The sequence below is a fragment of the Panthera uncia genome (genome assembly GCF_023721935.1).
Source record: "Panthera uncia isolate 11264 chromosome B2 unlocalized genomic scaffold, Puncia_PCG_1.0 HiC_scaffold_25, whole genome shotgun sequence".
In the NCBI taxonomy this organism is placed as follows: Eukaryota; Metazoa; Chordata; class Mammalia; order Carnivora; family Felidae; genus Panthera; species Panthera uncia.
In genome coordinates, this window is record NW_026057581.1 from 22,903,938 (window position 1) to 22,927,006 (window position 23,069).

The 23,069-nt window shown below is 37.1% G+C and overlaps 1 protein-coding gene across 6 annotated transcripts in view; it reads right to left on the bottom strand.

Moving 5' to 3' along the window:
* The window catches only part of PRPF4B (pre-mRNA processing factor 4B), a 37,138-nt gene extending 15,023 nt beyond the window's left edge, over nucleotides 1-22,115 (bottom strand). For all 6 annotated transcript variants that reach the window (XM_049654903.1, XM_049654900.1, XM_049654901.1 and 3 more), the window contains exons 1-7: nucleotides 21,900-22,115; nucleotides 13,447-14,646; nucleotides 10,722-10,898; nucleotides 6,984-7,139; nucleotides 5,503-5,584; nucleotides 3,735-3,945; nucleotides 334-407 (exon numbers count right to left, since the gene is read on the bottom strand). In XM_049654903.1, the coding sequence (XP_049510860.1) occupies nucleotides 334-407; nucleotides 3,735-3,945; nucleotides 5,503-5,584; nucleotides 6,984-7,139; nucleotides 10,722-10,898; nucleotides 13,447-14,646; nucleotides 21,900-22,036 (2,037 nt within the window). In that variant the 5' untranslated portion in view covers nucleotides 22,037-22,115. The remainder of the gene's footprint in view (nucleotides 1-333; nucleotides 408-3,734; nucleotides 3,946-5,502; nucleotides 5,585-6,983; nucleotides 7,140-10,721; nucleotides 10,899-13,446; nucleotides 14,647-21,899) is intronic.
* Between the last annotated feature and the right edge of the window lie 954 nt (nucleotides 22,116-23,069).

Here is a 23,069-nt window from a genome sequence, read left to right on the forward strand (position 1 = left end):
CACACACACACACACACACACACACACACACACACACACACACACACTTTTAAATCCAAGAAAATGTTGCTTGAGAAAAATAACTACACATTTAAGTCATTTGGTGTTTAACTTTTCTGAACCTCCCAAACTGTTCTGCTATACTTGTTTTTAAAATATTGACCTAATTTCAGACTTCGAGAAATGTTGCAACATTAGTACAGAGAGTTTCCAGATAACCTTCAATCAGACTGTCCAAATGTTAGCATATATTTGCTTTATCTATTACTCTCTCTCTCTATATATACAACGCTTATACATTTCATTTAAAGTTACATAAGTAAAATTACTTACATCAAAATAGGCAGCAAACATATCATCAGATTCGGTAAACATATCAGGTGCCAACAGCTTCTTCTGAGATGAACCTAAATGGAAATGAACAGTAATATTTGAAAAATGAAGGGATACAAATTAAAACACAAATCAGTCATCAATGTAAAATCACTAACAATTCAGTTTCTTTCCTCTTGCACGAGTTTTTCATTAATACCCATCCAAAAGTTACTTTAACACTTAACATATATAAGGCCATCCATTCTTTACTAAAAAGATTCATTTCAGAAAGTTGAAACACCTAATTATCAGTACTTTCTCCAATGTTAGTTAAATTAATATGCTAATAGGTAAATAATAATTATGTATTAAAATCAAAGTTCCTCTTCAAAAAATTCTATTTCTAGGAGTGCCTGGGTGGCACAGTCACTTAAGCTTCCAACTTCAGTTCAGGTTATGACCTCGTGGTTTGTGAGTTCTAGCTCTGTATTGGTACCTGTCAGCTGGCTTCAGATCCTTGGTCTCACTCTCTCTCTGCCCCTCCCCTGCTTGTACTTTCCCCTCTCCCAAAAATAAACTTTAAAAAAAAAAAATAAATAAATTCTAGGGGCAGCTGGGTAGCTCAGTCAGTTGAGCAATCGACTCTTGATTTCAGCTCAGGTCACAATCTCACAGTTTCAAGCATTTGAGTCTTGCTCTGCGCTGCTGGTGTGGAGCCTGCTTGGAATTATCTGTCTCGCCAATGTTACCCCCCCTCACTCATGCGCATGCTCTCTCTCTCAAAAAAAAAAAAAACAAAAAACAAAACAAAACAAAAAAAAAACCAACAAGAACCCCCACAAAAACAAGCCCTGATAAACAAGAACTCAGACATTACTTGGGAGAGGCAAAACTGTGTAAGCCTTACAGCATAAAATTTGGAAACACAGCACAACCATACTCTTTAGACCCAGCAACTCCACTTCTACAAAATCATCTCAAAGACAGAGTGGTACACATTAAAAAAATGACAATGCACAATCGCATTATAATTAATGGTCCAATGAATACTCAACAACTGGAGACAACCCAAACATCTACCATTAGAAGACAATGAATAAACTTTGGCACATTCATTACACTGGAATAGTACACAGCTATAAAAAGGAATGAAGATTTTTTTCACATAGAGGAGTGTATATATCTTTGTGTGTTCTTGTATACATAGGATACAGATACACACACATATGAAGGACCATTTTAATAATAAAACAGAAAATTCCTAAAAATCACAAGCAAAAGAAAAAAAATAAACCTAAATCTATTAAATGAGTGGTACACCCACACAAAGAAGTATTTCAAGTGATTTTACACTTTGGAATGTATCCCAAGGATAAAAAGAATATTGATCATACTGATAAGTATGTAAATAAAAGCTTCAAAATAACCCAAATAATGTTATTAGAAGTTTTTCACTAAAATAGAAATATAAAATCAAAGAACTTAATAAAAACCTTATATAAGTACGAATTTGAATTGACACTTTTTTAGTACGAACCCCCCCCCCTTCCAAAAAGGTATGTATGTCCTAGCTTTGTCCACTGAAAAGTCCCATGAATAACGGGTACCCCTACGTGCCCTGTGACCTCTGAATGGAATTTCCTATTATATGGCACCAGCGTTCCTTAGATCAACAGCTGTTTCTGTTCTGGGACAAGATACCCATAAGGTGAGCCTGTGAAATCTCACACTGTGGTAAAACTAATTTTGCAAACTACAGTGAAGCAAATCTGGCCCCTTATTTTCATATGGTCCATTTTTATGTTTTCAAAGATTTTGGGGAAAAACATGAGAATATTTTGTGACGTTTGAAAATTATTGAAAATTTAAATTTTGGTGTCCACACAGGTTTTTTTGGGAGGAACACAGCTGCTTCTGCTCTACAACAGCCGAGTTCAGTAGTTGGAACAGAGAAAAAAAGTCTAAATTATGAAAACCTAAAATATTCTCTATCTGACCTTTTACAGTTTGCCAACCCCTGTCCTAGAAAGAATAATATTAATAAGTATATATTACCAATCAATCCTGTAGGGTGTGGGTCAAAAAGACATTAGAAACCAACTTAAAAAGGCTCTTCCCCACCTCAGTTGGAAAGAGAATTTAAGTATATAATGATACGAAACCATGAAAACATGACAAAAACTACCAAAATTTCACTGGTTATCTCTGGAGGTTGCTAATGTACCAAACTCTATCTATGCTAAAAATTAGTCAATAAAAGAAAATAATGAAGCATTTATCCCAACTCTCCTGTACAAACTATGTTTCACGGTAACCAAAGAATGGAAACCTTTTCTTTTATGGAATTACAGGTAGTAATTCAAAAGGAATTATAATTTAAGAATCACCACTTTGGAGTGTGTCCACAACCCCCCACCCCTGCCCCTCATGAAAGAATGGATCTGAGTAATGATCACCAATGGCTACTGAAACTGCTAGGTGAACAGCTGAAGGTAAACTTCATACTGGACACACAATCTCAAGGTCAATAAAAACAGGACAAACACACACCACACGCCACCTGATGTAATGCAAGTGCACACCACTACTTATGAAGTATTCTTGCCAAAACAGTTAACTTAAATCTGCTCAAGTCTCCAACACGTTAGTGTTCAAGAAACACTGAAGATAGAGGAAATAAGATAAATGGCCCAAGAATATGGTAAAATCAGAGTGCAAAGAAAAGTTTATAGGACACATGGCCCCAGTATCTTCACAAGTAAATGGAAAGGGGGGAGGAGGAAAGGATGAGAATATTAAAGACTCTGAGACATTGAGAGAGGTATGGGCATCTTATGTGGATTCTGATTCAAACCAGCCAACTGTAATTAGACATTAGATATTTAAAAGTGATCAATTTTTTTAAGTAATGTTTTTTTAAAAAAAAGTTCTTATCTAGCAGAGATACAAAATGAAATATTTATAGACAAAATGAAATCATGGCTGGGATCTGCTTTAGAATACTCTAGCAAGCAAAACAGAAGCTAATGACATTTTTTAAATATATGTATGTATGTATGTATGTATGTATGTATTTATTTTAAGTAAGCTCTGTGCCCAACATGGGGCTTGAACACATGACCTCGAGATCAAGGGTTGCATGCTCTACTGACTAAGCCAGCCAGGCGCCCCAAACAGAAGGTAACGAACAATGTGGGATTCCGTATACTGTTTTAGGTTATGTGAACTAATAAAAAATATTTATAAAGAACATTCACTGGGACTCATTTAATACTATATTACCATAAGATTTAACAGGGGTTAACAGGGGCAACATTTCTAATCCCTTTCACTTTTCCCCATTCCAAAACAATCTCTTTCATTATTTACAGAGCTAAAAATTCAGAGAAAAGCATGATCAAAACAAAAATCTAACTTACCATTATTCTGTTCAACTGTCATTAGATTATGCTTGGCTTTTACTGAAGCCTCAAATGTATCAACATTTTCCCGTTCATACTCTTTAACATCAGCAGCTACCCTTTCTAGAATGTCATCTGGAGAAGGTGACCGCGTACAGGTACTGCTCTGGGGGCTGCTGGGTTCAGATGGCACAGACATATTGCTATCTTCAGCAAGATATTTATATTTCTGTAACAACAATACAACATATTATTTTCATAAAATCTGATGCATATTTGCTAAAGAGGTATTGCACTGAAAAGAGTGTTAAATAATGTTAAAAATTTTTTAAAGAGTATTGATGCCTTCACTGAATCAGATCCACAATCCCTTACATAGAATTCCAAAATCCACACAACTCTGAAAGAGATTTTCTATGTCCGGTGCACATTCATTAGGTGACAAAACCTGACATGAACAGATGTGATGCTATTTGTAGTCTTATTTTTATCTCCCCCAGTGTGAACAGAATATGCCTCACTGCAGAAATACTACTGTGTTTGATAACGGGGTGCTGCTCCTAGAGCCCACTGATGGGGCTAAATAATATACATAGATGCACCATATTACCTTTCTAAAATTCAAATAGTTCTGAGTTCTGAAGCACATCTGGCCCCAAGGGATGGAGATAAGGGATTGTGGACCTGGGCAAGAACAAAAAAAGATTCAACCAAGTCTTTAGGGATATCAGTTTAATAACAACAATTTCATCAGTGCCCCAGAAAAGGTTCTCTGGAATTCCAGTTTTGCCCTACATCTTCTGATGATTCAAGTTCTTTCCTTTGCTCTGACATACCAGTACATGGTTTATGATTTGCTACATATGTGTAAGTGAGCTAGTATGACTGTCCTTTCCTTTTGTCTGATGTTCTTATAGCACCTGAACATTTTTTACTTCTTCCAGAATGCATTCTCAACTTCATTGCTCACCTTCCATTAGGGGAAAACTTTACACTTTACAGGGACTGCCGTCCACAAAGCATCTAGTGGCCATGGCTTTAAGTCAGGATGGCCGAGGCATAACTGACAATCTTCCAAGGCAGGTAACCAAATCATTAAATGACCATATAAAGACCTATGTATAACACCCTTTCCCCACCCCACTTTCTTAATCACCTAGCTCTAAACGACTCAAACTTATTTTTGAGATGTTCCATGTAAACAATCACATTTGCATTAGAAATTTACCATTTTTTTTAGACCTTAAAATAGTTCTCCGCCCCCACATAGAGAAATTCTTCCTTCTAACTGAAATTCTTCCAATTTATTCTATACTCACTTATGAGGGTTTTCTTAAAAAACAAACAAAAAAGAAGGGCGCCTGGGTGGCTCAGGTGGTTAAGCGTCTGACTCTTGATTTTGGCTCAGGTCATGATCTCAGTTTTTGAGTTTGAGCCCTATGTTGTGATTCTCTCTCTCTTTGCTCCCCCCCCCCCCCGCCATGCTCTCTCTCTCAAAACAAATATGTAAACTTTAAATTTTTTTTTTTAAAAAAGCAAATTTCAAATTTTATGTCTTATAAAAGGTTTTTGTCAGAATGCTCTCTATAACAAAACAAGGCAACCATTTCAATTTTATTAAGAAACTATCATCTTTTCAAATCTCACAAAGATAATTTTACACATAACACTTCTTAAAGGTTTACTCAATTGCTGTTACCATCACTTCTTTATAAATAAAAACTGTTTTTACTAAAAGAGTAATTATTTCAGAAGGACTGCTCAAAGTTTCACTAATATCACACACCTGAACAATTGCCTGCCTCTGTATTCTTCTCTGTTCTATTAGGGCTTCTTCATCTTCTTCCTCTACATCAAAGTCTTCAAGGCTTAAAAAAAAATTTACACATATATACACATAATTAACTTCAAAAATCCTTAGAGACTCACAAATAGTAACTGTTACATAAATTAAAAGTAAGAGCTGGAAAACGTAAGTGATCAGCTAATTGCACCAAAGTCTTAAGCCATCCTACTCTATTCTGTTTCTAAACTCTCTTAGTTGCCTGGTTTGGAAACCAAGCAAGTAATTTAACCTTCTATGTCTCATTTTTCTCCTCACTTGTTTCATGGCACCAAACTAGGGAACAAATGAAAGATCCCTAAGTTCAAAAAAGTCACTCCCGGCTCTTCCATGACCTTGGTATTGCTAAAGTCATTTCATTTACTAGCCTGTTTTAATCTTTATAGAACAAGAGGGTGAGACACATAAGCAAACTAATACCTTTTCTGGGTCACAGAAAGCTGCAGATCCTTGGAAAGCTATGGATCTTTTCCCTATCAAAAATGCACACGTAAATATCCACATACACTCTGAAGGGGAATGTGGCTCTACCCCCAGACACTGCCCTGACTGTTCCCAATTTCCTCCCAAAAAAACTCCACAATCTTTGCAATCCCTCCCAGTATAGGCTTTTCTATGATCTGCTGAATGTTCACTGCAAACAAGTAAGCAAAATGCATTCTCAAGGTTATCAGGATGTTCACTTAACCTTCATTAACTTTCATATCACCTAAGCTCTTTCTTGACCTCAGCACTACTGACATTTTAACAATTCTTCATTATGGAAGAGGGCATTGTCCTATGCCCTGGCAGATATTGAACAGTATCTCTGGTCTCTAGCCACAAGATGACAATCAAAATACCTTTAGATATTGCCAAAATGTCCCCGGAGAAGCAGATTACCCCCAGCTAAGAACTATTGCTCTAGATTAGTCTCATTTTTTGAGATGTTCCATCTACACAACTAAATTCGCATTAAAAAAAAAAAATTCTCTGTTAGACAATGAAATGTTTTTGCATTTTCCACATGGTAACAGGCATATCTACCACCAGATAGCCTCAACTGCAAAGTAGGTATCATTTTACACAAAGTGAAAAGTTTAAATATTAGTATACACCCGCACATACACACCACTGCAAAACTGGTAATCAAGATTGGTAGTAGAACTATCTAATATATCTGTTGTCTCTAATAAAAATGAAGGGAAGGCTCATGATAAATTGATAGCCCAATGTTCATTCCAGAGAAAACTGAAGCCTCTAAATTCAGAAAACCATGACCTCTGCCACATAACCTATAAAATATACACAAAAGATTAACTTTTCAATTCAGGACCTAATGAATGGATTCGCTTGCTATATCCAGGTGGAAAAGTAAAGACTTCCAGGTCAAATAGTACTTGTCTAAATTGAAAAAAGGAAATTATGGGAAATTCCATTCTTACTTATCATCAGATGAAGATTCTTGTTCAACTTTCATTCCTTCAGAAAGACTTCCTTTAAATTTATCTTCTTTTACTTTGCTTCTGCTCCTACGTCTACGACCACCCCGTGATCGAGACCGCCTTCTCAAGCGTGACCTGCTCCTTCGACCTCTGTCCCTATTTGGTTGGGTTAGGGGGAAAATAAATAAATAAATAAATACACATACATACACACACACACACACACACACACACACACACACACACTTTAAAGGTCAATTAAAGGTGGGAAAGCTGTGGGTGTGTTGGGCAGGAGTATACAGGAACTTTCTGTACTTTTCAAAAGCTCAATTTTGCTGTGAACCTACAACTGTTCTAAAAATAAAATCTTTTAAAAAGGGGTTAATTAAAAATTTAAAGTGAAATAACACACAAGATTGGGGTAATCAGCTTAACTGAAGACAACTAAAACACAGTTACTGTTCTTATTGGACTGCAAAAGGACACAAAAAGAACTTTGGGGGTGATGGAAATATTCTTGATTATGGTGATTATGTGACTATGCGTTTGTCAAAACTCACATAACTACACCAACAAGGGTGAATTTATTTACTTTATGTAAATATGTTTCAATAAATGAGATTTAAAAAATATCACCATTAATAAGGCACAGAAAATACAAACATGACAAAAATTCTAAGTCTAATTAACAGGGCCCTCAGACAGCTTTATAAGTGCCTGAAGGTCTTGCCTCATGTTAAACAAAAACTGATACTGTGGTTCAAGCATTAAAGGTAAAGTTTATGTTGGAAAGATGCTGTAGAATTCCAAACAGAAAAGGCTGCTAAGTCTACAGAGAACTGGCAAACTGCCTGTTAATGTCACATCTGACTACCAGGCTTATGTCATATTTCTTAAGAAATCTTACTAAAAATGACATGAAGGGAACAACTAAAGAATGTGAAGAGCTATTAGGACAACAGAGATGTCAACAAAATCTTGATGTGCACACTGGACAAAAAGAGTAGTAACAGATCAAATCTAAACATAAGTCTGACAGGAACAGACAAGATATATAAGAAACAAGTAAATCCATGCCACAGAACTCCAGAAAGAAAGCCTCAAGCATTGGAGACACCATATCCTGTAGGTAAAAGCTAAATAAAAACTGGTTGAAAGCCTTTAGGAATAGCTGGCTTCTGTATATTCTGCCTCCTTCCTGACTCAGCAGAAAATGCCAACCATTCCCCTTCAACATTCTGGCAAAATACTTAAATTTTATAGAGGTGAGGTTGTTATCAAAACTGACCCAAGGTAGCAGGGAGGCACAGTACTGAAAATGGAAGGATTAGGGGAAGTCTACATTATGAAGAACCAGAACTCTACTGGCAGCCATGTCTACATTCTCCAGCAGACGAGAGGATTCTGGGAAACTGCTAACCCAAAAGAGCTATAGTCAAGGATATGCTAAAGAGATCACAATGAAGCCACAAATTCTACATTCTCAGAATGGACGAAAGTTTCCATTCAGCTTTCTCAGTGGCTAAGTTTTAAATGAGAATAGGATCCAGCTGTTTGAATAAAGTCCTCAAATGATAAAGGTAAATGAGCAGCAAAAGGATTCTGGGAAGAAAGAAAGTATAAGAAAAGAAAATCATTAAGAACAAAACTCCACAAAGCAAACTCATTATAATCTTTGATGTAGGAGATGCTATTTCTATAAAACAAGTTAAAATGGCAGAAAAAAAATTAAACAGCCAACAAATCTTGGAAATAAAAATAAATATATATGAGCACAGGAAAAAATATAGAAAGGTAAGAAGGCACAACAAGAAAATTTACACTAAAAGCAGAACAAAAGGACAAACATAAAAGATGAGTGTGCATAGAGGGGGAATGAGTGGAACAATACAGAAGATCCAATGCAGGAATGAAGAAAACAATGGGCAAAAAAGCAAACAAAGAAAATTTCCCAGAATAGGTAGCCATAATCTTCCTGCTTTAAAGCCTATTTAGGGAGCACCTGGGTGGCTCAATGGTGGGTTAAGTGTCAGACTTCAGCTCAAGTCATGATCTGTTTGGTTAGAGCCCCCAGTCAGGTTCCATACAGCGTAGAACCTTTCTTTGTCCTTGCACTTTCTCTCAAAAAGTAAACTTAAGTAAGTAAATTTAAATAAAGGGTCTATTTAGTGACCAGAAAACTACTGGAAACTAGAAGTTAGTGGAATAACAATTTCAAAATTCTTAAGGGAAAAAATGATTTCAACTTGGAATTCTATTCCTTAACAAATCAGCAGTGAAGACAAAAGCCTTTTCTTTTTTTAAAGAGACAAAGGTCCCCCAAAATGTCCTTTTCATGTACTTTTCGCAGGAAACTATTGTAAAGGCATTAACAAAGCAAGGAAATAAAATATGAAGATGCTGGATACAGGAAAGAGAATCACAAAATAAGAGAGACTGCCAAGATGACAGAAAAGGGAAAACAATTCCTACAATAACTGTTTAAGCAGGCCTATTCATCAGTTTGGAGCTCAAAAGCTAGAAGCTTTAGAAGGAAGGTCTTTTCTTGCCCCTTCTCCCGTCTGCTCAGCAATGAGCAATATGCACATGATCATAATGATTATAACTGGAAGCACAGGGAAATATGGTACAATTGGGTAGAAAAGTGTGTGTGTGTGTGGGGGGGGGGGGGGGATTAAAAAACAGTAATTGTCGGGGCGCCTGGGTGGCGCAGTCGGTTAAGCGTCCGACTTCAGCCAGGTCACGATCTCGCGGTCAGTGAGTTCGAGCCCCGCGTCAGGCTCTGGGCTGATGGCTCGGAGCCTGGAGCCTGTTTCCGATTCTGTGTCTCCCTCTCTCTCTGCCCCTCCCCCGTTCATGCTCTGTCTCTCTCTGTCCCAAAAATAAATAAAAAACGTTGGAAAAAAAAACAAAAAAAAAAAACAGTAATTGTCCAGAATAAGAAATCAATAGATAATATGATAATAATTTCTAAAAATTTTAACATACACAACCTTGGGCAAAGCACTTCTACTTCAAGGAATCTAGTATACAAAAATACTCAGATAATGTAAAGATCTATCCACTGATTGCAATATAAGCCTTTGGTATGCTATCTTTTAAAAACATTAAAAATTGGCAAATGGAAGTCTACTTATGTTTGAGTTAAAATATTTAATGCATATATTTTAAAAATGATTTGTGCTTTATAAACCAACATTTTGATTAACCAACTCACTACATGTGCATCACATAAAATGGTTTCTACTACAGTGAATTAAATAAGTGTTTGCTGAGATTGTCTTTCACATCTACTGAGGTTATCATCTTGAAGTCACATTCTAAGGGGACCAAATACAAGTTAATAGAAAAACAGAGAAATGAAATTGTATGACCAGAAACTCGGCTTTTTTTTACCTTATGATCTATCCTGTTCAAAAAAAACAAAACAAAACAAAAAAGCAGTAAGCACAGCTCATGTAGTATTTATCTTGAGTAGGGGAAAAAAATTCTTCCCTTTTAAAAGAATGAGTTTTTAATGAACACTGATTTACTTAAATTTGAAAAAAAGCTATATTAAAGAAAAATCAGTGTATGTGAAATATCACATGTTGGGAAAAAGGAAACTATATGGGATCACAGCTACAATTTTTCAGAGAAAAACGGTCTCTAAGAAAACCTACCAACTGAGCTAATATGAGGCTTCAGAAGCATACAGTTTAATGAATCAAAAGGACAACATATGTAACACTATTTTACCTTCTCCGAGGAGACCTGCTTCTTCTCCTGGGTGACCTACTTCGTCTGAGTGGGGAACGAGACCGCCTTCTAATGGGAGATCTACTTGCTCTTCTTCGGGTTGGAGACCACCTATTGATGGGGCTGGCATCTTTTGATCTTTCACGTCTACTGAGGATATCATCTCGAGGTCGTGTTCTTAAGGGGACCAAATCCAAGTTATAGAAAAACACATCTAATTAATGAATTTGTTTTGCACATAAAGAACATCTTAAGAAAGGGTGTACTAAACATGAAGACGGTAAACAAATATTAACAGGTTTTTTAAAACTTAAATCCAGAAAATCACAATGACATTTTGGTGTTGTGGTAGGCACACAGTAAAAATGGTATACTTCCTGTCATCTCACAATCTGAAGAATTATGATGGCTATTCACATTATTAAAGTCACTGATTCTAATTCCAGATACACAACTCAAATAAAACTTGCCTAAGTGAGTAACAGTATTCCACTTCCTTAGTTTGAAGACTGTTTCTAAATTTTGACATTCTCCAACATAGAGTCTTCTTTTTAATATATTACATATAATAGCATCTTACAATCAATGTTAACCTTTAAACAGAGGAAATATAAGTAAGGATTTAGAGAAAAGGACAGCCTATCTAGTCATGGAAACACATATTGGTGTAACTTTCCCGGAAAGACATTTGGCAGTAACTTTCTAAAATGCAAATGTACATTACCTTAGACTTTGCAATTCCATTTCTATGAATCTATTCTACAAAGAACCTTCACACGTAAACAACGGACATAGTAGCATACAATCATGAAAAACTGACAACAACCAAAATTTTCATCTGAAAAAGGGGGATGATTAGAGGTGATCCTTGAACATGGGTTTGAACTGCATAGGTCCACTTACACGTAGATTTTTTACAGTACTGTAAATATATTTACTCATCCTTATGATTTTACCTCTAACTTACTTTAAGAATACAGTATACAATACATACAACATACAAAATATGCCAATTGACTAAGTTTTATTGATAAGGCTTCCAGTTAGCAGTAGGCTACTAGTAATAAATTTTGGGAGAGTCAAATGTTATATGCACATTTCTGACTGTGTGGGGGACTGGCCCCCCTAACCTCTGTGTTGTTCCAGGGTCAACTGCATTATGATATATCTATACTGTGAAATATGGTGCTGTTATATAAAGACTTAAAAGATCTTTATTGTCACAAAAATGTTTCATGAAAAAAATCACTGTTCACGTGAATAGGAAGACTCCATTTTTGTAAGAAAGAACATTCATAGAATTCTATGTGCATAAAAAAAAAAGGGCTAGAAGGACATTCTTGTGACTGGTACTGCAGAAAGGATGGAAAGGGAGAGAATTTACAGGTTTCTGCCTTATCCGAATTTCTCTTTTAGTATCTTTTCTGTAATTAAAACAAAATTTTGTTTCAAATATTCAACTCTAGTCCTTAATAAACTGCTCAGAATTTCCTTTTCAAATGGAAAGAAAATTGAAAGAGACAAGAATCATTTGGAAACACTTTAGAAGACATAATCAGCAACACTAACAACCGTCTCAACTTAGAAAGCTAAAGAAAGAAGGGGGCCATTTAATTACAGTGTCATTTAGAAAAATCAAGAGTATTTCCTAATATACAGCATTTTGAAAACAGCATTCTTAAAATTTTTCAGAGAACCATTTACACTTCAAGGTCAGCTTGTATGTATACTCACACAGAGTAAATGGCTAGGAATTTATATCTTCACATTGTATAAGCCAACATTCTTTTAAGCTAAACTTTGCTGATAATTTCACCTGCTTATTAAATATAAAGACACTAAAAATGTTTCTGAAGTAGTTTAGACTAAACAACCCCCAACCCCTCTTCCAAAATCTTTCATGTGCCTAAATTACCTATTAGGTCTATGATCCTAGGTAAGTTAGATAATCTTGCAATCTTTTTTCTCATTTACAAATGGAGTATAAGAGTTACTCTACTTTATAAGGAGAGAGAATCATGAGAATTTATGAGAAAAAATATGATGGGCCAAAAGTATTACGCAAAAATGAATTACTTTCATTATTATTAAGAAAATAAAATCATTTCTTACACTATTCTTAAAATTAAAAGGTACTATTATTTAAACATTGAGATTATAAGTATATGAATTAGTAACAAAAAAAATGTCCACTTTGAATTTAATTTTATTTTGGGGGCCAAAAAATTTGGTAGTTCCAATTTACATTGTCAGAACTCAAAATTATGCCAACTCAAGAGAATGGATACATCACAAGCCTTAAATTGATACCTCCTTTTTTAAAGTTAAAATCTTAAGCCTATACTGTCCAATGAAGTCATAATCCTTGCTCTAGAAATTCCCATAAATGGGTACACATAGATTTATCAGCCAAATTATTTGGATTTAAAGGAGTGATTCTGCAAATTAGGTACTAAATTAAGAACTTGAAAAAAACCTGATTGTCAACATTTCAATTCAATATTTTTAATATATAATTCAATTCAACAGTTCGATATTTTTAAATCCCATAGTCAAGATATTTGCTGACAAAAGTACAAATGTTAATATAGTTAGTGGGCAGGATCTATGTTAAAAGTATATTAACACCACCACTTTTTTTTTTATTGTTCACAAATTCTAGTTTCTCCTTTTTAAAATCTGATGTATTGGCAGAAAGCATTAACATTTTGAAAACAAAAGTTACCTTGGAGAAGAAAGTCGTCTCCTTTCTGGTTCTCTTCGTTTTCTTTCCAAGGATCGGCTCTTGGCTCTTCTACCAGGAGACAGAGTTCGAGAAGGTGATTTGCTCTGCTTAGACCTCCTATCATTTAGGAGTGGAGATCTACTTCTCCTTGATTTATCACGCTGTTTTGGAGACAAACTTCTTCTTTTAGGACTTCGACCAGGTCTTCTACTGGGTGACCTGTTTTCTTTCCCAGAAGAAGCATCCTTAGAGGGAGATTTAATTGGCTTCTTTTCTTTATCTGTTTCAGACCGTTTTGATTTTCTCTCTTTGGATCGTGATCTTCTGTCTTTGGATTTACCTCTTAAATCAACTGGGGATCTGGATTTTTTGCCTCGATCACGACTTCTACTTTCATTTATAATCGGGGATTTTTTCCTATCTTTTGACCTACTTTTGTCTTCGGTTTTAACCTTGTCATCAGTAGGAGATCTGGCCTTTCCAATTTTCTCTTGAGATCGCCTTCTAAGGGTAGGGGATTTTGATTTCCTTGCTTGATCTTGAGACTTACTTCTTTTGGATGGACTTTTGGACTTTTTCCTCTCCTTTGATTTGCTCCTAGTTGTCTTTTCTTTAACTATTTCAACACCTCCCTTACTTTTCTTTTTATCAGACCTATGTCTAGTCCGTTCTTTGGATCTGCTTTTACTTCGCTTTTTTGTACTATTTTTATTGTCCATAAGTTCGAGTTTCCCCTTTGTACTTGAAGATCTGGTACTAGACCTATTTCCATTTCTTGCCTTTTCATGAATCTCCCCCTCTTCTTCAGAGCCAGACTCATAACCTTGCAATATGAGCCCCATCCCAGATTGGACCTTTCCTTCCATTAACTCATTATCAAGTTCAGCTTTAATCAAGGCTCTCTGTTTTTCCAAGTCTTCCAGCAAAGCTAAATCATCAAGTTTAGTTCTTTTTGCTGGAGACATACCTTCTTTGTCAGAGGCATCAATGACCTCTTTTCTTTTGTGTTTCTTATGTTTATGCTTATGTTTATGTTTTTTATCCTTATCTTCTTCTGAGGAATGTTTATGTTTCTTATGTTTACTTCTGTGTTTATGCTTCTTTTTTTTGTGACGACTGTGCTTATTTTGAGATTGGTCTTCTGATACTTCCCCATTTTCTTCATTTACACTCTTCTCGGAATTATCAGCATCTTCTATCCTATAAATGTATCAAACACATTTCAAAATCCTATCATTTATCAAGATTTGATCACAACAAAATAATGATAAATACATCTCAATGTAATACATGAAGTTAGTCACTGAAATATTTTCAGAACAGCTTCAGACATTTCAAAATACATGGCAAAACTGACTTAAATAGTGGTTTAGCTTTATTTCTAATGGTTGCACTAAAATACATAGAAGAAATACACAATGACAGAAGATAAATAATTACACTGAATAGAAAAAGAAAATCCAAAACAGGTACAGTAAAACGTTAATATTGATTTAAACACTCGGTAACTTGTTTTTAAACCAGAATTTTTCACACAGATTTAACACCAAAGGCATCCCCCTCCCATTTTTTTTTTTTCCATAAAACACTGACATACATTGGGAGACTAATCTCTTTCTCCACTTTATTTATTTTTTATTTATTAAATTTTTTTTTTCAACGTTATTTATTTATTTTTGGGACAGAGAAAGACAGAGCATGAACGGGGGAGGGGCAGAGAGAGAGGGAGACACAGAATCGGAAACAGGCTCCAGGCTCCGAGCCATCAGCCCAGAGCCTGACGCGGGGCTCGAACTCATGGACCGCGAGATCGTGACCTGGCTGAAGTCGGACGCTTAACCGACTGCGCCACCCAGGCGCCCCTCTTTCTCCACTTTAAATTGAGAACTATACTTTCAGTCTGTGGTACCCAATGAGCAACCATGTGGTATTAGACTGAAAGACATCAAAGGGTCTTCTGCAGGTGAACAACAGTCCAATATCAGCAACAGCCTATGGTTCAACTAATATTAGTTCACTGGGCTATTTAATCTCTTTAAATTTCAAATGAAAGATTAGTTTCCCAAAATATGCTCATGTTGATAGGTACCATGCAAAAAAACATTTAATTACATCAAGGGGGTAGCTTTTGTGTTTAAATGCCTGGGCTATGCTTAGTTTATGATGCTAAGTTATTTTGCTAAATCCCTGCTATTGTTAATCCCAGGTTAAACACAGGCTACAATGGCATTAATTACCTTTCCCCTTTAAAATCACTCCATAGTAAAACATCACACCCCAGAATATGAGACAAACATCAAAACACTAAGTCATCTGGATTCAGAACAAAACACTATTTTTGTAGGAAGATATGGATTATTTTGTCCAAATCCTTCAAGTTATGTACTGCTGTACTTTTAGAAAAATTATCATGCCAAAAAATGAAGGAATTTGATTTTTTTAAAAATCACTACACAATGTAGGCATTAGAAAAAGTAGCAGGAAAACAAAGATGTACAAGACCATATCTCCCACTCTCAAGGAAATAACAGGCCAATGGAAAAGAAAGTCACATGAAACACTGCAAGAAGGCAATGATAAAAACATAAATAAGGGCATTATGGGAACACTGAGGGATCACCCAAAACCACTTTGAAAATGGTCAAGGAGATCAAAGAAAAACCCAAGCTATGTGTTAAGCAAGGACTTTGAAAGGAGAAGGAATGTTTACTGAGAAGGTACATGGATTATAAAATAAAAGTTGAGTAACATAGTCCTAAATAATAATAAATTAACAAGGGAAAAGAGTATTTTCGATAGAAAAAAAGGTGACAAAAGGCACAGTTATGAATAGCAAACCAGAAGCAGATCAGTGTTGCCAGGGCATCAAAACTCATGAAGTAACTGGTCTAGTGGTTAAGATCTCCATGGACCAATTCCAGGAGATAAAGAGATACTGCACAAGATTCTGGGAATGAGTGGCTGAGATAGTTAGAGGCTAATTGGGGTCAGAGGCCCAGGAACTGCAAGATTAGGTTGCTGGATAGGTGGTCTGTAAGGACACTGCTATTACAGAGGAGTTGGGAGGCAAGTCTGGTCCTCCAGCTAGGTCTCAGTCTTTAGTAAACTTGAAAAGGCTAGAGGAGGGAGGGGACACACCGGAGTAGGCTTGGAAAGTTACTAGTTGACAACAATGAAGGGATGTGGAGAACATGAAGAACATATAACTACCGCATGGCAAGAACTTTAAATTTTTGTCAGATTGCCAATCTCCATTTTGGTACTGTGGAATGTGAGAAAGGAGAAAGTGCTGAAGAGAGCTGCAGAAAAAGCTGTACCTTCCAGCTGAGAGGTTTTAGTTTGATCTGACTTCTCTCTAATGGGGTATGAGAAAAAAGAATAAATATAGCAGCGTTCTCTGGATCGTCAAATTTTCTCAAAGACTTGGAAAAAGAAAGTGTAACATCTTTATGTTAAAAACAACATGGTTCTATTATGGGTAGGGGGAAATCACGAACTTAAGTAGAAGATACAAAGAATTAACTTTGTTCCTTATACAGACTATACCCTCATACAGGTAACCACATCCCTTCCCCTGAAATCTCCCATCGCACAACCTAGGAAGTGGGAGCATAGGTCTTTTTTCTTGAAACTTGACTTCTAGGGGGCAAATTTGAGGAAAACTGAATTAGGCTAATTCATGGTATGGAGACAGGTATGGAGAACCTGTTTAAAGGTTGCGAATGATTTTTAGGTATATAAAATCTCAGTGCCCAAAGTACAAAATTCTAGTCAACAACCTGAAACTCAAAACTATCTAAATATCCTCTAATGTGTCTTAGGAAGCCAGTCTCCAAAGCCAGACTGAGTTCAAATCCTGGTCCGAATGCTTACTAGTTGTGCATTAGGCAAATTTTAAGTTCTCTCTGGTCTGCAGCCACCTCATCTACAAAACGGGAGAAAATATTCCCTACCTCAAAGTAAGCTGAGGATTGCATGGATTAACAGATGTTATCAAGGCTCATAACAGTGCCTAGAACAAACCTAGGGCCCCCAAAGTAAGAGATTATTATTCTTTAGAGACTGGATAAATCTACTTACTCACTAGGACACTGTGGAGCTGTCAGAGCTGATGCTAAGAATGTTGAGTTTGTATGTAAAAGGCTACCACACAAAGCACTGAAGAAATACTGTCTCAGTCTCCACGACAGAGATTTTAAGTTTCAAGGAAGTTTAATGGTCTTGCCTTCAGTCGCACATACATCAAGCTAGTGAGAAGGCTAGTATTACATTCCAAGAGAGTCAAGAGCTCTTCCAATTGACTGAAGATGGATTTTAAAATGTCAGATCCTATCCCTACTCTGTGTGAAACTTGATTATTGCTTCATATTTTATTCAGAGTAAAAACCAAAATTGTTTACAAAGCCCTACACTATCTGCCCAACCTTCCCAACACTTTGATCCTACTTTTGTCCCACACTCACCATGCTTCAGTCATTCAGCCACACCACTCACCTTGAACAACAGGTACACCCCTACCTCAGGGCCCTGGTACTTGTACTTGCTGTTTCTCCACCTGGAATGCTTTCCCCAGATGCATACATTGCTGGTTCCTTTGCTGAACTCAGGCCTTTGCTCAAAGTACTTTCTCAGTCAAGTTTTCCTCACCAATTCATTTAAATCACAACCCTCACTATACCACACACATATTCCCTTCCTATTTTTTTCTCTAAAGTAACTGCAATCAAATTTTTGTCTTTGCCTATCATAACACAAGTCTTATGAGAGCAGATTTTTAATCTGTGTAGTTCACTGCACTAAGACCTAGTAAATTGTCTAACCTATAGTAAGCAGGTATTCAGTAAGTAATTTGTTGTGTCAATGAAATAATTTGTATAGAATAACACATAAAAACTGTATTCATGAGATTACAGTTGGGTTTATAGTTGCTATACTATACTCTTACCTCTTAACAGGAAACAATTTGGTTTTGCTCAGTCAGATCTCCAGTGCCTCACACAGTGCACACACCTATCTGGCGAATGCAATAACTCAAAATAATATAAAATTTAATCAGCTCCCTACCCAGGAAAAATCTACCCTTTGAACACTTTTCTAATGCTTTCTTCTACAAGTTACAAGTCTCCAAGGAGTTTCAAATCAAAATTCTTAGGAGTTTACCCACAAAGGAAGTAATTTCCTTCAAAAGGAAACCTAGCTCCTAAAGCTTCTGAGAATCAGAATCACTGTGATGCCCAACGTCACTTAAGAGTTACTCCCATGAGTGATCCTTGTTTCTAATGTATCTTAGTGACTGTTAACCTCAAGAAATGACTACCTTACTGATAAAAATGCTACAAGCACCTTAGGGCCTACTAAGTCAATTCAACCTTAATTCTAGAGTTCTCCTACATTAGGGTTAGCAGACATTTACACCCTCCTCAGTTGGCTCTATCAATGCAAATTCCATAGAATATACCAATTGAAGTCTGATTAGGTACATCAGGAAAACCTGAACTCAATGAAGCAAAGGCATATTGCATATAACAAGCTTGTGCTAAGGCAGCTAATTTAGGTTCATTATCAACAACTTTTTTCTAAAACTTTAGGGAAAGGTACCTTGATAAATCTCAGTCTTTTTGCATAGTTTATATTTATAATAAATACAGGCATATAACTCCCACAAATGTAAATTTACATTTTGCAACCTAACACTACACATTTAGCAGGTGTATGTTTAAACCAACACGATCTACAATTATTTGTCATACTCATTGAGAACTGAGAAACATCCTTCAAATCACATTATTTGGAAACAAAGCGAATTTGAAGTGAAGACTATAGGGGTGTTTAACAGTATTTATTCATTTATTTTGTTAAATGCAATGTACAAGTTTCATCCTTCAAACAAGGGTCTCTAGGCATCTGACACAAAGAAAACAGCAATGAAACAACTTTAAAATAAAGTTTAAAATAAAGACTAATTACAAACCACCAGTGTTATTTTAATTTCTTCTTTCAAATTTTTTCATAAGAATGCTCCTAATGACATCTTATTTGGGAGGCATTCAATTAATGTTTTGGAAACAGAGAATGGAGAGCAAAGTGAATGCCATTACTTCTTTACAAAGAAAGTAATTTAAGCCTGCTTCTCTGATAAGCTAAACTACTTTAACACAGTATTCACATAGACATAAAAAATAAGAATGATTCAAAAGACCAAGTAGTCTTAAAATGAACTCCTCTGCCCCTCCTTTTCCAAATCGGGTGTGAAAAATTAAGCTTCAAAGATTTAGAACTGTCACATAAAAAAAATGGACCTTTTGGGAACAATGGAAGTAAATAAAAATGATTTCAAACCCTAAAGGATATTTTAAAAAGGAACCACAATGTATAGTGGGTGACCAGATAGTAAAACAGTTAGGAACAGGTCTCTAGAATCAGACTTCCTGGGTTTAAATCTTGGGTCTATCACTTAGTGTGACCCTGGCTGGCTAAGTACACTTAATTTCTCTGTGCTTTAGTCTCATCATCTGTAAAATATAGGAAACAACTGTATCCACTTCCAAAGGGTCATTATAACGATAAGATAGCCGTTCGGTGCTTTGAATAGTACCTAGTACTTGGTAAGTGCAAATAAGTGAATGCAGATAAAAACTTAAATGTTTAAAACCACCAAAGAGGCGAAGCTAAAGAGACGGACAAACGTAAAAGTCATTAAAAAGCCTTCAGGGAATTTAAAAGCTGTTTTTCATATTTATTTCTTCTCAAACGTTCCACTTTGAATAGAGTCCATACAACTGTAAACTACTCAGTGTCCTCTAAAGAACTGTGTAGATATTACATCCCAGAATTCACTATGAGCAGCACACACAGTGCTTGCTTTCATACTAAATTTATTTTCTTTGTCAAACATTTTAAAATAAGTGGGACACTTACAGAATACTCCAGTTATACCAAGAGTTCTGTGCGGAAGGGACGTGGAATCAAGGTTTATTTCAGTGGCATTCATATTGCAGGGGCCTAAATAAATACTAAGACGAGTATTTGAATATGCATAGAAAATATGGCTCAAGCACTCGTCAAAATGAATCTGAATGGTCCCTCAAATCAAACAAATGGACATAATACTAAAGAACGTTAAAGAGATTGCTAGAAAAAACAGCTGTATAACATTTTTACTATGACATAAATACTGTAACTCTGCCACACTGTGAACTCAATGAGAAACAAAGAGGCAAAGTCTAGGTAAAACTTACAACCCAATTGCTCTAAGTCAAAATTGTAAAGATAATAAAGCAGCTTTCAAAAGCCCTTAATGAAAAACTCAGTGTAATTCTGAGTAAAGCAAATGACTGAGGAGTCCAAAACTGGATGCACAGCAATGACGTGTTGGGCTGCCCGGTAGTAAAAATTTCTCCTCTCAGTCTCTAGTTGCTGGGAGACTATATCTACCTCTCTCCTAAGATGGGTTTAAAAAAAAAAAAAAAAAAAAAAAAAGGCAAGCTAATGCTGATGCACAAAACGGTCGCTATATGAACACTCTTTTAAAATCCATTTTCTTTTAGGTTCTTGTTTGAATTTTCCAAACACGAACAGAGGAACAAAATGCTGCTTTTAAGCAAAGATCAGACTTTGCAGCACATACAAGTTATATTTTCACTCGGCCGCATCGATTCTTACATTACCTTAATTACAGACATAAAGCACTTGGGTTTGGAAGGAGCTACTATTTCTTCCACTCATACTCCCAAGAAGCCCTATAAACTCAGGCCAAAAACGTCAGGCCTCAAAACCAAGGACTTGATCTTACTTTGCCTCAAGTTTGCAAGTTGGCAAATAAGCTGCCACTAGGCAGAGGGGGAAAAATATATCGAGTGATGCTGGATTAAGAGCACAGGGGTGAGGAAACGAAGCACCCCGCTATTATATAGGTCTGGGATATTCAAAGAGGTGGTCCTAGCATCCCCTCCTCCCTACTTTCAGGTCCGAAAACTGACACCAGCAGCAGGACAACGGCAGGTTACTGCATGCAGAAGAAAAGTATTATCGGTTGCCTCCCTGCCGCCACTGCTTCTCGGGTGCCAACACCGATGCCGCTCAGTGCTGCAGCCAAGGAGCTCCGCTCGGTCCCTGCGGGAGGAATACGAAGGCGCGACCGCACGGTCGCGGCAGCCGCCTCGCGCACGGGACCTGTAGAGGCCGCTCGCGCGTACGCCTCCCAGGGCAACGACGCGCGGCAGGCCGCGGCCGCCTCCGACCCAACAGCCGTGGCCTCCGGGAAAGCGAAGCTCGAAGGCCGCCCGCCCGCCCCCTACGCCTCCCGCCCAACAACGTATCGCGCGGGGAAAGGCAAAGTTTGGCTCTCGCCGTTAGGCCTGAACTTTCCCGCCAGCCCGTGCAGGTCTCCGCCGTTTCCCACTCGGCAGTCTCCTGGGCTCCGGCCTTCCGCACAGCTCACAGAGACTACTCACTCGGGCTGTTCCCGCAGCGACAGAGTCTCGGCGGCGGCCATCTTGAACTTCCTGACTCCTCGGCGGCGGTGGCGGCGGCTTCCCGGACGGTGGAAGCTAGTGGAAGTGGAAGAACAGGGAGCAGAGGCGTCGCGCATGTGCTAACCGCGTAGGGAACCGTGGAGCTCTGAGTCCGCTCTAAGAATCCGGATATAAAAGTGCATCCGGGGACAGAGCGCACGAGCGCCATGACGCAAGTTCCGGGACGGGGGTTGGGCGTGTGGAAGTATAGGCGGCACCTGCCAAGGGTTTAGTGACCAGTGACTGGGGCTTGCCCGGTAGTTAGTATTAGCACTGAACGTTTGGCTCTGGAAACTTGCTAGAGAAGGGACCAGAGTGAGTGGGATATCGGTATTTTGTGTGCGGTTCCGAGAACTGGTTTCACGGTGGGGCCCACAAGTTGAGTTAATTCTCCAACTAGGGCAAACAATATGATTTGGCTGCGGGGCTGCGTTGGAGGCATAATACCTCGTTACTGGTTAGATAACCCAATCTCAAGTGGCATTGAAGGAGAGTTGGTGAAAGACATTTTGAGAATACTGGGAAGTTAGTGCTGTTTTAGAATGTAAATGTCTTTTAATATGGAATTATTAATTGTTAGATTTATTTGAAACGTTTGAATTTCTTTCAGCTTTTACTGTTCAAGAGTAACGATTATGGAGCCTTTAGGTTTGCTGGTTCAGTAACATTTTTGGTCCAAATCACTTAATGCGATTTTGTTTTTCTGTAATGAATTCTACAGTAATGGGATTAAATGAAATGTTTTATAAGAAAATATGTACTGGCTCTTGGAGAGCTTTTAACACCATGTAGTTTTTTACCTTCTCTCAAAAATATCTTTATACTATGATACCCGAAATCAGGTGGCCATCACTTTCATTCTTACTGAGTTTGGTTTAATCATAGAAATTGGAGCTCATACTACCTGGCTTGTTATATATCTTGGTTTTCGGAGGGGAAGATTTACAAACATTAGTACAAAATGAGTCTTTCGTTGGTTGACTTCTTAACCTGTTTAAAATGATCAGCGTTTTACCTTTGTGGACTCTCTTAATATGGAACACTAATCCTTGGGTAATTACTGATTTTTGTGGATTCCCTTTCCTCCTCAACTCCATTGTAGCATTTCTT